At 45.5% G+C, this 14916-nt stretch overlaps 1 protein-coding gene across 1 annotated transcript in view; it reads left to right on the top strand.

The window, feature by feature from the left end:
* UVSSA (UV stimulated scaffold protein A) overlaps positions 1–14313 on the top strand; it is a 42370-nt gene extending 28057 nt beyond the window's left edge. Inside the window, exons 10-13 of the mRNA XM_009904239.2 lie at positions 3118–3301; positions 4383–4494; positions 10359–10542; positions 14159–14313. Of these exons, the coding sequence (XP_009902541.2) occupies positions 3118–3301; positions 4383–4494; positions 10359–10542; positions 14159–14252 (574 nt within the window). The 3' untranslated portion in view covers positions 14253–14313. The remainder of the gene's footprint in view (positions 1–3117; positions 3302–4382; positions 4495–10358; positions 10543–14158) is intronic.
* The last annotated feature ends 603 nt before the right edge of the window (positions 14314–14916 follow it).

Genomic DNA, 14916 nt, shown 5'->3' with positions numbered 1-14916 from the left:
GTAGGCTGGCTGCTATTTCTTTGGATAATTGCTTTTCTTCTTCCCCTTGTGTTGTAGGACCCATACAAACCCCTAGAAATTCTACCTTTAAATGTTATTTGTTTTGAGAGGATGTGATGCTAATTAAATCTCCTTTGATGCTTCAAAGCATTTTTTTTTGCTGCTCTTTTCATGTGTCTGTATGATTTGCAGCATGGCATCACTTTCTCCAGTTTCACTTGGTACCTCATTATGCAAAGTGCTGTGCAAGTGCAGGGTAGACATTCCCTCTGCTGGACTCTTGGCAGTCTGAACAGCTGACAGACCAAGCTAAAGAAAGGCTGTGGAGGTGCTGGGGGCATTTATCCTGAGTTTGCAGAGTGGTGCCTGAGGAAACTGATCTGCTTGTACAGCCACTCCAGAAAGAGGAGGGTAGTTACAGGGTTTGCATTTGGATCTCTCACTTTCCATTCTGGGCTAGGAAGGTTTTGTGTTTCTTAGACATGAAGCATTGCTGACTGAAGGGAAAGCTTTAGCCCTTCTGGGGAGAGGAGATGGTGGATATGCATCAGAACTTGTGTCTAGCACTCAGTTTTTCAGACCCTTTTTCTTAGCAATAGCATTTTTATGTGAATGTTGGGATACAAAGTCCTCCCCTCTCTGCATAGATTCAAGTCTACCAGAGCTCTAGTGGCAACGTGAGCCACCTCTGGCTTGAAAAGGCAGAAGTCCTTGCCTGGCTGGGCTGCATATCTAACCCTCAGCAGCCTTACTTTAACTTGGTTCTTTCCAAAAACCTTCATCCATAATCATAGAATTGTGGAATGGTTTGGCTTGGAAGGGTCCTCCAAAGGTCATCTAATCCAACCCCCCTGCAGTGAGCAGGGGGCATCCTTCACTAGATCAGGTTTCCCGGAGCCCTGTTGAGCCTGACCTTGAAGATCTCCAAGGATGGAGACTCAACTGCTTCTCTGGGCAACGTGGTCCAGTGTTTCACCACCCTGTTGCAGAAAGAAGCAAGAGGAAAACTTTACCCCTGCACCTGAGTGCATGAAATGCCAAATTTCTTTTAAATCAGTGAAAGCCAGGACAATTTGGTACCTAAGAGTGCTTTAACACAGTCGCCCCAGGCTTTGGGTTCTATCTCTTGTGGTGTGTCAGCTCTTCAGAGCCTCTCAATGGTTAAGATTTTTGAGCAGGGCATTTGTCTGTGATAATGCCCAGAAGGTAGTAAGGCTTTATTTTACATTGCAAATGAGTTATTCAAGTCATAAGTGAAATCAGAAGCATATTTCACTCCCTGTCTGCCCTGTGCTGTACTGGTTTATTTTTATGCTTTCCAATAAAATAGAGGGCACACTTCTGAGCCTCATAGCCTATAACTACAGCTATGCCAATCTAACTAAAGCTAATTTAAGTAACTCTGCACACAAGATGCCATTGGTCCCTGGGTATAAAATATATTTATTGACAAATTAAGGTAGTCATTGGCCAACTCCTTTAACTTTTCTATATGCACACATACTGCATGCTGTCTCTGTAAGATGTCTGGGTGGGGGGGAAAAGGGCAAAGCCAGAAGTCATACAGCACATCTGGAATGTGTGTGGAATTTGAATTTTTAAAACCAGAAGTGGAAAAAGCCTTTTCCCTTCACCTGTTTTGCACTGCACATGGTTACAGCATTTACAGTAAATCAAGGTTTTGGTAGTGAGAGTGTAGCTGCCAGGAAGATGCTTTTCTAAAGCAGTTTTAGCTAGGCAGTGGTGAAACTGTCACCTCTAGAAGGTGGACTTCATGAAAACTCCAGGGTGAAGCTTTCTCCCTACTTCTGCCTTCACTCACAACTCCTTGAGCTAGTTTATGAAGTCTTAACATGAGTTTATAAAGCTGTAGTAGTTTTCTTTTTCCCTTTTGGAGAAGGGGTGTGTGCTGCACAGTGTTGTGCAGTGGGGAGACTGCTCTGCCAGCTTAACCAACTATTTTGGGCAGCGTAGCCCTTAGAGCTTCATCTGCCTTTGTCCTTGAACTGAACTAGCTGAGTCTTGGGGTCAGAGTAAAGGAGTTGGTGCAGCACGTCGTGACTTTGACTAGGAGATCTAGATGTCTCCAGGTTGCTTGCCAGAAGCAGCAAACATGCAGGCTGGCTTTATTTATTTATTTATATTATTCTTTTTCCTTTTTAACTTCATATTTACTTAAATTTGGGATGGGATTGTTGTTTAGCTTTCAGCTTCAGATGCATTGAGTTAGATATCTAATCTTAAATTGGTCATCCTAACTTCATAATTAGGAGAAAGAAACCTTTACCATCAGACAAGATGCAGTCATTGCACCTGAAGATTAGCACTAAACTTAGTCAGGTAATTGGTGCCTGGGGTTGTTTCTTGTTACAGACTCTTGCCTAAAATGAGATTTTATGAATCTTGTTGAGGAAAATTTGAGAATGCTGCATCACTCTGGGGTCCTTCCTCCCCTTCTCTCCTGCTTCCCATGTCCACTGTCATGGTACCAGTCTCCTTTGTGTATTTGCCTAGATATGCCTATAAATATAGGTAAGGTCTCCAATTTTAAAATGGATTTTCATAGCTTCATGTCCTAGAGGAACACCCCAGAAATTTCTCAGGCTTGGGGACACTGGGTCAGAGAACTTGGAAGAATCAATCTGTCAGGCTCAGCTGATTGCTCTCTTCTTGGTCTCACTGTAGTCTGCTGCTGCAGGAACACAGCTGCCCAGAATAAAATCAGACAGGCTCAGTTCAAGCTGTTTCCTCCCTGATCTACCTTCTGTGTTTAAGCATAGGAGTATTTTGTTATGAAGAATGTAAACTACAGAATTACTAAGTTATTCACTGAAGCTGAATTTTGGCTAAGTGGCTCTGAATGTCAGATCATGAACTAGAGCTAAGACTTGTAATAGGTTAGCAGGTTAAACAAGAAATCAATAGCAGCCAGGCTTTGGTGCTGTTTTAAAAACATCTTCATCATACAGGAGTCAGAAGAGGATTCCTGGGGTTTCTGATTCCTTGCTAAGGCTTCCCTTCCTCTGGCGTGTCTGTGCGGTGTCACAGGATGGTGCTGACACCTCGATGTGCTTTCTTGGCAGCTTTCTGAATCCCTTTCCTCTCTTGTTTTCCCAGGTTTGCTTCTGAGCATCGATTTTGGGCACCCAGTGAAGTAGAGGAAGAGGTGGAAAACAAAGAAATCAGTGAAATGTTAAAAACCAGATACATAACCTTCGCTGGCAAGTTTGAGCCGGTGAAACACAGATGCCGAGCGCCGATGCCTGATGGGAGCCTGTGTGCAAGGCAGGATCGGATTAAGGTGGGCACCAAGCTGCACAGCTTCCAGGATATGTGCCCTGTGGAGCACATCTCCTTCGAAGGTGGCCATAAACATTTATTTCACATTATAAAGACAGCTCAGGGGAGTGGCAGAAAACTCTGTCTGGTGAGGTGTGCTGTTAATACTTGCCTCGTACTCCTTTTGGTCAGGGAGCTGTAAACATTTAAGGAACTCTCCAGTATTTCTGGCACTCATCACAGGTATTTATGTTGCATTTCTTGATGTGATATGAGTAGAGCAGACACAGTTAGGTGGTTGCTGAAAAGTTTTCTTCATTTGGAGGCATATCTGGTAGGAAACTGTTTTTAGAAACTTGGGTGTTTGAGGGAGAAAGTTTTGATTTATACAATAAGTAGCCTTTATGGGAGCTAAATCCCACACAGCCTCAGATTGAGCCCTGTGGAGCAGGAATACTTTGCTTAAATATTTTGTGCTAGTATCCCTCCTCTCCCTGTCTTATCTGAGATAATATGGATGCATTAAAACACTTTCAGTGGGATAGGTAGAGGATAGGCCTGTAGCATAAACATCATCACACAGCACAGCAGTGATGCCCTTGCTCCAGGCTTGACAGGATGTGCATCCTATCCCTTAGAAATTAGCTACTGGAGCTGATTTCTTCCAGATTCTGAATATTTTAAACATGTGGTGACTATGGGATCCTGATGCATTCTAAGAGGGACTGGGAATCAAGTGGGGACTGGGTACAATCTCTTGGGGAGATTCCAACTGGAATTCAGAAGAAAATGTTTCCCCATGAGAACAGCCAGACATTGGAATCATCTCCCAAGGGAAGTGGTGGATTCATCTACATTGGTCATGTTTAAGACTCAGCTTGACAGGGTGCTGAGCCTTCTCATTTCAACTACACCATCACCTAGAAAGGTTGGATCAGGTGATCCCTGGGGTCCCTTCCAACCCAGCCTTCTGTGAATCAAGTGTAGGGGTCTGTTGCCTGATTCCAGTGTCTGGCTTTAAGCTGTGTTCAATAACATGTAAACATTTTCTTTTCATTAAGAAGTTCTGAGAGAGATTTTATTTCCCCCCTTTGCTTCTGAAGTGCCCTTTCCATGGGAAGATAATTCCTCGGGATGACTCTGGGGTTCCCATCAACGCAGAGGACAAAGCCAGAGAAGAAAGGATGCGGCTGGAGAAGCAGGCAGCTCAGCCAGGTTTGTGTCTGCAGAGCATCATAAAAAGCCATGAAAAACATGAGGCAGGGGTGGGAAATAAGCTCTAAATGTAAGCATGCCACCTCTGTTATGTGTGTGTTTGTGTATATATTGTGTGCAGTGTTTACAATAGCTACAATTATTTGTGTTACATTGAGAGAGAGAAAATGTAGACAGAAGTTGGGCAGCCTCAGTGTCCAGTTGGGCAGCAGAGTGACAAGCTGTCACTCTCATCAGAAGGATGAGAGCCCATTCTTCTGTTGCTAAAGGCAGAGGTTGAGATCCACAGGGTTTGGATCACAGAATCAGTAAGGTTGGAAGAGACCTCAAGGACCATCAAGTCCAACCTGTCACCCAAGACCTCATGACTACTAAACCATGGCACCAAGTGCCACATCCAATCCCCTCTTGAACACCTCCAGGGATGGTGACTCCACCACCTCCCTGGGCAGCACATTCCAATGGCTAACAACTCTCTCTGGGAAGAACTTTTTCCTCACCTCCAGCCTAAACTTCCCCTAGCGCAGCTTGAGACTGTGTCCTTTTGTTCTGGTGCTGATTGCCTGGGAGAAGAGACTAGCCCTCTCCTGGCTGCAACCTCCCTTCAGGTATTTGTAGACGGCAAGAAGGTCTCCCCTGAGCCTCCTCTTTTCCAGACTAAGCAGCCTCAGCTCCCTCAGCCTCTCCTCATAGGGCTTGTGCTCGAGGCCTCTCCCCAGCCTCGTTGCCCTTCTGCTTCACCCCTCCTCGCATTCTCGTATTTGAATGTGCAGAGAGATTCTTGCGTGTGTGGTGAGTTTGGATGCAGATGTACACAGAGCAAGGTTAACTCTCTGCTCCAATAGGTAGAGCACAATGTTCTTAACGCTTCTCAGGCAGACAAATTCTAGCTTTTATCTTAAGGAACACGTTTAAGGAGGATTAAACCCATTTCCTGGGAAATACTGGATAGTAACTGTCTCCATGCTGCTGAAAAGAGGTCCTCTAGTCTTGCTGGTCCCTGACAACTGTGATTTACCTAATGCCATGACAGCACCACAAATTTTAGCAGGGTGGGGTTTTTGTCACAATGTGGGAACTTGTTTTTCCCTTTATCTACACATAACTATCATATTCTGTATCTACTCACTTACCACTTGTGCTCTGTTTCTGTTCAGCATCACTTCAAAAGTCTCTCACCTGGGGAAGCCTTCACCTTGGGCTTGACTTTTTTTGGCATTGGAGCTACTCTGCATGTCCTAATAGTCACAGTGCTTCTGGTGGGCTGGAGGGAGGGAGCAAGCAGACCTGTGCTGTTTCATTGTGAACATGTTGTTGTGCAGTTTGTTTTTAAACAGTGGGGATAGGCAGCAACACTAATAGCCTTCTCCCTGCATCCTGGCTGCTGCTCTCAGGTGTGGGATGCTCTGGAGGAAAGGCTCATCCTTCCCCAACATTATTTGGGCGTTTTTAGCCAAGATAAAGTTCTGTATTGCTAGGTAAGGAATGCAAGCAATGAATGCATAGACAGGAAGACTTCCAAGGGGAGTAAGAGACTTTTTAGCAGTAGTACAACTAAACCTCACTAGAAGAGGGCAGATTTTTGTGGTGCTCAGAGGGGTCTGCTTGTCAGGAAGATACTGGAAGCTGATGGTCTTGCAAAGGAAGACAAGAGAGGAATCTGTGTAGCAAAGTGTAATTGGAGGGGACAGATTTGTTTTCAGAGCTTTTATTTAATCTGCCTTCCTCCAGGAGGTCTTAGTTGTCTCTGGTTTAAGCTATTTATTCTAGGTGAGTATTCTGCATTCTAATTATGCCTACCCATAGGCTGTATCATTTTGAGAACTTGCAGTATGCTCCCTTTAAGGAGTTAGGTCTCTCTCAAGCTCTGACTCAGTATTTTACCAGTTTCACAGTCACATTGTTAGTGAGGCCACTTAGCCTTCCAAGAAACCCCTGCAGAGTACAACTGACAGCTGTTTATGGCACCCAGAAAGCTCTGTGTCAGGTGAATATGCATTAAACCCGGAACTAACCCACACAGCTTCCTTTAATGCTGATTTGGCCATCTCTGAGTGTGTCTGCTTGACAATTACCAGCCCCCCACCAATGTAGCAGTCACTGAACATCTTTTGGTGTCCATGTGTGCTGGGAAGTACTGTGTTTGCAGGTAGTCCAGGTGGAGTGAAGGAATGAGGTAACCTAAACTGGCATCCAGCCAACAGCATGGGTACAGCAAAACCAGGGCAGGGCTGTGGATGTTGTGCCAACAAAGACAGTTTCCAACTTAGTCATAGAATCATAGAATTGCTTTGGTTGGAAAAGACTTTTAAGATCATGGAGTCCAACCCTCAGCCTAGCACCACCAACTAGCAAATGAAGCTGGTAGGTGATTTTGAGGCTCTGGTTTCAAAGTAGAAGCTGATAGTGTGGTATAAAAATCACTTGCACTGAAAAATATTGATTTCTGGTGGTTTTTTTCCCTGTGAAATTGCCATTGCTGGAGGCCAGACATAATATTTATTTTTATTACAGTGTCAGCTGGGTGTTGTTAGAGGCTTCTCACCTCTGGCCCAGGAGGATGTGTGTGCCAGCTCCAAAGCAGTGCTGACATTGCTGCTGCATTATTGAGTGCTCTGTTAGGCTGAGATGTCACGCACAGGTCCAGCCCCAGTGTCTGGGGAGCTGCTCAACAAGCTGTGGCACTTCATTTGCTGGACACAACCTCACAGATTTTCAAAGCCATGCACACCACATCTCATTAAATACTTGTAGCCACTGCTTTCTCTTGAGGGGGTTTCTTTCTGTGCTACATTTAGGTTGGACGTTAGGAGGAAGCTCTTCACAATGAGAGTGGTGAAATACTGGGACAGGTTGCCAGAGAGGTGGTTGTCTGGAGACACTGAAGGTCAAACTCATTGGGGCCCTGGGCAGCCTGATCTAGTTGGAGATGTCCTTGCTTACTTTAGGGCAGTTGGACAAGATGACCTTTGAGGGTCCCTTCCAACCTGATGCTTTCTGTGATTATGTTTATTTCATAACATTTTCATTAACCTTTTCAAATGGTCTTTTGTTTATTTTGGGCTTGTGCTTTGGGAATTGGTTGGTTGGTTGGCATGGGCTTTGTCTTGGCTTTTTCACAAGGGACTTGAAGCAAGGCTGAACTGTGCTGCTCTGGGAAATAGAAAAGTGGGAAACCTTGTCCCAAAAAAGGTGAAAAATAGGGGGAAATGGGGTGGGACATGGGTGTGCTTTGGTCTCACATTTGAGAACATCATCTGCTAATGGTGACAGCTTGGAAATTTTTGACAGAAACATGAACATCTGGGGATGAGTTGGAGGGTTAAACTGCACCTTTAAATTCACAGAATGCCAGGTTGGAAGGGCCCCCAAGGATCATCTGCTCCAACCTTTCAAGGTGATGGTGCAGTTGAAATGAGCTGGCCCAGCACCCTGTCAAGATGAGTCTTGAAACTGTCCCTTGGAGAAGAATCCACTGCTTCCCTTGGGAGATGCTTCCCACACCTCCCTGTTGGCTGTGGGTTAGTTTGTGGAGAGGAAAATCCTGATGTCAAACTAGCCAAGCCTCTGTGATAATGGCAGTGTTTTGCCATCACTGCTGCTGCTGTTCAGGGGCATTTTTTAACTTGGCACAAAATGTTAAGCTCTAGCTGGTCTCCACACGGTGATGCTTTGGCCTCTCGAGTCCTGAGACAAGGAACCAGGAGGGATTGCCCTGCGCCGCTAATCTGCGGCCTTCATCCTTTGCCAATAGTTTGCACACAGGAGCAAATTAAGTGCCTATTTTTTGTGTCAGCCCTGAAGAGTATCTGGTTTTTCAGCCCTTAGTGACTTGTTAACAAACAGGTATCAGGGCAGGCTGGTGCGGGCAGGCCGCTGGGCAGCCAGATGTGAAATAGCATCTCTTTACTAACTGCGGTATCGATCCCCGCCTACCCTGCCCAACTGTGTCATTTTCTTTTCCCTGCTGCTAAACTCAGTAACAATGTCTGAAGAGCTTTAGGGGCCCATCAATGCTCAAAAAGGCTGCTCTTCCTTGGCATCCTATTGATTTTTCTCAAAGGCTTTTAAATTGCTCCTTCATTTTACTCAAATGCTCATTTCATCTCGACTGGACGCCGGCGGTTTTTTGGCCTTGTGTTTAAACAATTGCTCCTTTCACTGGGTGCCTAAACTGTGACGCCTTCTTATTACTGGGAGATAAACTGTTTAGACAGTTTTCCTTAATCTTGGATCCTGTATCTGAATTGTGCTGCTCTGTATTCCCTCACCTCAAATAAAAAAAAGGGGGGGGCTGAAAAAAATCAGGTCTGTGAGCTCTTCTGCTCTGTCAAGTATATGTGTCCTGTTTTTTCCCCCCCTCTCTGCTCAGCTCCTGCACAGCTTCATTTCCCTCATGCTTTTTTTTGGTGGGTTGGATTTTAATCAGTCCTCGCTTTCATGGCTTGTAGTGGCTTAGATCTAACCTTTCCCTGGAAAATTGCTCTGGGGTTCCTTAAGCACCCTCCTCTTAAGTGAGGACAATTGCCTCTGACCTCCTGGAATGTTGTTAGCAGTATCTGTCACCCTCAGTGACCATTTTGGTGTGTGAGTGGAGCTGCACGGTGGGTTAGGACTGGTTGGTTTTCTCTGTCTACACAGGTGGAAAATGAAGGCAGTGGGCATTTGGTGTCACAGCTTCTGTAAGCAAAAAAGGTTGACTGACAGCCAGGGAACTACCTGACAAGTGACTCACGATTACTGGCTGTTAAAAAGCACAATCCTGGTTATTTCTGCCCACTTTGGACCATGTTACTCTTTGAAGTGATGCTTGCTGGATTTCCCTCCCCACCCAAACCCATATGCTCAAAGTCTGTAATTTAAGGGCAGATTTAGACTGGAGATTAGGAAGAAATTCTTTACAGTGCAGGTGGTGAGACACTGAAACAGATGCCTAGGGAGGTTGTGGCTGCCCCTTCCTTAGAGGTGTTCAAGGCCAGGTTGGATGAGGTGTAGTAGAAGGTGTCCCTGCCCATGATAGGGGTGTTGGAACTAGATGATCCTGGAGATCTCTTCAACCCCAAACCATTTTATGAATAATGCAATGCCTTTTTTACTACATTTCCCTTGAAGATACCCATTCTATGATTCTATGTAGCTGGAGAATGGTTTAAGTTGGAAGGGACCTTAGAGGTCATCTACTCCAACCTCCTAGACTCAGCTGCTGAAGTCCTCAACTCAGCTGCTGAAGGCCTCAACATTGTCACTTTCTACCTCATACTGTCATATCTTGTCCTGCTAGGCAAGACTCCACCCTAAAGGCTGAAGACCATGCCTGCCTCAAAGAGTTACAACATAAACTGTTCATGCTCTTCCCTGGGGCAGCATCTGTCACCAGAATCCATTTCCGTGGTTGGCTTCTGGGGTGCTAAGGTTTTGACAAAACTGACATGATTTTGTTATGAGCTCCTGTGCTGCTGTTGAGAGAAGAGCCTGGATTTAGATAATGAAACTGAGGAAGCATGGGATGAAGTGATCTCTCCTCCAGATGCAAATGTGGGCTCATGGCAACCAGAGTCATGTTGTCTTGTTCACGAGTGCTCTTTAGGTCTCGGATACCTGTTCATGTTTTGAAGCAAATACAGGGTTTGATGTAGAAAAGTTGAAGTGTTGTCACCTCAGCTCTGCTCAAAACTTGTTGTGTTCCATTTCTTTAGATTTATTTTTTAAGCTTATTCAGAGTTCATTTCTGGAGATAAGTTTCTCAGATACCTGAATTTCTAAACAATAACCACAGCGTTTGTGTCACCTCCCTTGCGCCTTGGGAGGCTGCGGATCCTGCCTGGGCTGGGAGTTTCAAAGTGCATGCTTTGCCTTTTAAACAGAGTGGAGAGATCCAGAGTTCATGAGAGAAGTTGAAGCAGCTACAGGAGTGGATCTTGGCTCTTCTAAAAATAATGGGAAAGGAGAGAAAAAGAAAGGGAAGAAGAAAAAATACCCAAATCTGACAGACCTGAAGCAGCAGGCCAACACTTCTCGTTCCCGGCTGGAGAAGAAAGTCTTCAATAAGTAAGAGGCTTAAGTTTCTATCCCCTCTGAATTGCTGTTTCCCTTTGTTTCAGTGGCACTTTGTGTTTCCACATCGTCATGCACTCACTGAACAACTCTCTCCGCTACCTGCAGAGCTGGAAAGCCTTCTCTGTCTCTGGAGGGCAAAAAGCAGCTGGTACTGCTGACCATAGCTGTCTCTTTGGGAATGATTTTCATTTCCATTTTCCCTATGAAAGACCTTTTTTCATCCTTCTCAATTATTTTTCTTTTTAAAATCCTTTAACTGCTGTAGTGGCTTGGCTGGGTGGTGTTACTCAGATGGCTGCTGCTTTATGTGTGCATGCAGTATTGGAGCTGGAAAGAAGACAAATGTGTGGAGTGACACAGCCTCCAGCATCGGATACGCTGTGTGGTGTAGGTGGGGAGCAAGGGAGTTTTCCTTTTGGAAAGCCTGAGGTGGGCTGTCCTGAGCAGAACTTCAGTTAATAAAAGCATCTGCAAAACCCCTTTGCTTCTGGCATCTAATGGTGTCTTGAGGGACCCTCAAGGCTCTGGTGTATGCTCAATGACCTTCCCAAACTTTTGTCTGCTGCCTGGACTTCCTGGGAGTTTCCTCTCTGAGTGTGCTCAGTTGCTATCTGGGCCTGATGCCTTCTGGTCCCATCCTGTGGATCACTCACTGACATGCTGCCATTGCATTTTTCTCCTCCTTTATTGCCTCCTGCAATTGTTTTGGTTGAAAAAGATCATCCAGTTCAACTGTCAACCCAGCACCACCCTATCCACTAAGCCATGTCCCAGAGAGCCATGTCCACATTTCTTAGACACCCCCAAGGGCGGTTACTCCAACACCTCCCTGGGCAGCCTCTTCCAATGCCTGACCACTCTTGCAGCAAAGAAATTTATCCTAATCTCCAACCTGGACCTCCCTTGGTGCAATCTGAGGCCATTTCCTCTTGTCCTGTGACTTAATACTAGGGAGAAATCGTTTGAGAACTCATTCAACTGATGAAGAAAAGCATTTTGATCTTTCTGTTGTGGTCCTTGTTAACTTAACCCCCACTGGCTGCTGTGAATTCTGAGGACTGGAGCCTGCTGCAGATCCCTTTTCAGTCTAAAAGTTTGGAGGTGATAGTAGACATGTGGACACAGAATTCTTCTCACTGTGGTGCTGTTGCTGCACATCTTCCTGTCCTCCCAGCTCATGTGCAACCTATAGCTCTTGGCCTACATGTAGCTGGAGGAGAAGCTGTTTGGATGGCATTGAGACATGTCAAACAACGGCATGTCCATGACTGATGTGGACACTTTAAAGCAGCCACACTACCTCAGGTGGAAGTGGGAGCCTACCCACCCAGCAAGCTGAATGAGTTCTAGGACGTATAGGAGCTCCATGTCCACTCTGCTGTGCTGTTTCTGGTAGCTAACCTTGGTTAGATGTGGCTGCAGCACAGATTTGCTCAAGCATGCTCGGTGCTCTATCAAATGGGGAGCAGCTGCAGTGGCTGAGAGAGTTTCACCTGTCAGAAATGAAGTAGTTGAAGGAAAGTGAGAAGTGCAAGGCTGACAGATAAAAAGCTAAATGATTACTCTAAAATCCTTACTGGTGGGTTATTCCCTACATCTACTACTTGAGTTGAACAGCAGCCAAGGCACAGAATTTGTTCAAACTCAGTTTTCCCTCCTCTGCTGTGGTGGTTATAATGACAAAGCCAAACCCACATCACACTTTTACCTACAGAAGCAGCCTGTTTTCTGTGAAATTCTCGTGTCCCTGATCTCAGGAGGCAGAGATGCACAGCTCAGAGCTTCCCATCAGCTTCAACAAACCAAAGTTACAGGCTGGCTGTGGTGTGCAGTGGTTTGTGCTAATGATGTTGAGTGTGTCAGTGCCAGGCATAAGCAATCAAACCTGTCATGTTTTTAATAGGTTTCATGCTTTGCAGCACTAAACAAGATGATAACCTTGGCTCCTTCTAACAACCCCAAATTACTTGAAATGTAAAGGTGATAAACCCAGGCCCTGCTCTGCCAATAAAGCTAAGTGAAATTGCACACAGATCATCAAGGTGGGATCTCATTTCATTTACAGTGTCGCACAATCCAGTGGCGCTAATGTAAAACCTACACGATATGAAAGAGTCAAGGCCACTCTGCACTGCTAAAAGCTCACTTTTCTACTACCAATTAGGCAATATTTGAAGTGCAAAACCATGAGCACATTTTCCTTACTCTGGTAACTTTATTGGCAGAATTTTGCTGGAAGCATTCCCCTCCCAAGGTGGTTTTTCAGGATGTGGGTTTTCAGTACGGTCGCTGCTCAGAAAATCTTTAATCCCACCATTTAGAAGTGTTATTAGGAAGTAGCCTCTGTTTTCAGGTGTTTCAAAATGGCTTTTGAAATAAGCTGTTAGGGAGCAGTTAGCTAAAACAGAGGTCAGCTTGCCTCTCAGAGCCACGGGAGCAGAGCTGGGATGGTGTGTAGGGCCTGATCCTGAAGACGGCTGGTGCAAGCGGCCAGGAGCCTGTCTTGTCTTCATGTTACTGCAGGGCATGCAGCATCCTCAGAAGGGATGAAGGCAGACTGTGACAGCAGGCTGTAGCAGCACTAGACTGGAAACCATCCTCTTTGTGTGATGGAACTTGCTGCTTGCATCTCTGATGTGCAAACCAAAGGAGACATCAGCTAGTGTGATGCCCTTAAATGGGTGTAGCCTCTCAAGGCCAGCCTTTAGCTCAACATGGTGTCCAGAGAAGGGCAACAAAGCTGGTGAAGGGTCTGGAGAACAGGTCTGGTGAGGAGCAGCTGAGGGAACTGGAGTTGTTCAGCCTGGAGAAAAGGAGGCTGAGAGGAGACCTCATTGCTGTCCTCAACTCCCTGAATGGAGTTTGGAATGAGGTGGGCATTGTTCTCTTCTCCTGGGCATCAGGTGATAAAGTGAGAAGCAATGCCCTGAATTTGTGCTGGGGGAGGTTTAGGTTGGACATTAGGAAGAATTCCTTTCCTGCAGGAGTGGTCAGGGATTGGAACAGGCTGCTCAGGGAGCTGGTGGAGTCACTATCCCTGAAGGTGTTCAAGGAAAGTGTAGACATGGCACTCTGGGATGTGGTTTAATGGCCATGGTGGTATTGGGTTTATGGCTGGACTCAATGATCTTAGAGGTTGTTTCCCAGCAAAACAATTCTGTGATTCAAACCTCCATGCTGGCCGTGTCCAGGTCTTCACAGGGATGTAACAGACAACTTCCTTTGCCGTAAGGAGATTCAGGGTGACATCTGAGCACACCTGCAAATAGCAGGCCCTGTTAGATACTTGGAGTTATTCTTTTCCCTCCCCCCAAGAGCCTCTCAGAAGTGGTGCTGGGAGGGTGGCACAGCCATTAAACTGAGAGGCTTTAATTTGTTTACTCCTGTTAATAAAACCATTGCTGAATTAAAGTGTTTGTATCGCTGCAGCTAATTGAGTTAACAAGACAAATTTGTTCAGCCTCATCAGGGCAGTGTTCAGAAGCCTGCTAGTGATTAATCATAGCTCCTTTTTTTTTTTTTATCCCCCCCCCCAACATTCATAAACAGTCTGTGAGGCTGTGGAGCATTCACACAACTGGGTTTATTCTTGCTTTGTTTCTTCCAGGGGTGCTGTGAAGAGGGTGGTGAAAGCCATGAACCGAGTGGACCAGCGAAAGCACGAGAAGTTTGCCAACCAGTTCAACTATGCCCTGAACTGAATGGTTCACCTTCCTGCAGCTGCACAAACCTTTTGTCCCAGGGCTTTGTATTTGCACTGAAATGCTGGGGTTTACTGGGGTGATTTTTTTTTCTTTTTAATTGGTTTAATTTATTTGATAAAGGACATTAATTGTGGTGAGGCTGTGGTGGTATCAACCAGGAGGCTTTTAACAAGCTGATGATGCTTTGACGTGTTCATGAACTACAGCATGTGTTATGACTTGTGCATACTCTGGGTAAAACACTCAGATTTGGGGGCTTTTTCCTTCCTAAGGGACTCAGAATCACAGAATGCCAGGGAACTCAAGGATCATCTGCTCCAGTCTTTCTAGGTGATGGTGTAGTTGAAATGAGTTGGCTCAGCACCCTGTCAAGCTGAGTCTTAAAACTCAGGGGAATCCACTGCTTCCCTTGGGAGATGATTCCAATGTCACTTATTACTCATTATATATATATACATATAACAGCTCATGTAATTTATTCCTCCTTTGCCAACATGTGTTTTTAATTTGCCTTCACTTCCACGCTGTCAGAGCAAAGATGCCTTAAACACAATGGGATTTCTACCAGAGGTGACAACACACAGACTGTTAGCTCACCCTGCTCCTCTAGAGGGTGTCCCACATCAAGCAGCACCTCTGAAGACCTCTTGTGTACACCCTA

Source organism: Dryobates pubescens, chromosome 23 (assembly GCF_014839835.1).
Source record: "Dryobates pubescens isolate bDryPub1 chromosome 23, bDryPub1.pri, whole genome shotgun sequence".
NCBI lineage: Eukaryota > Metazoa > Chordata > Aves > Piciformes > Picidae > Dryobates > Dryobates pubescens.
This window is presented reverse-complemented; position numbering and strand designations above follow the sequence as displayed.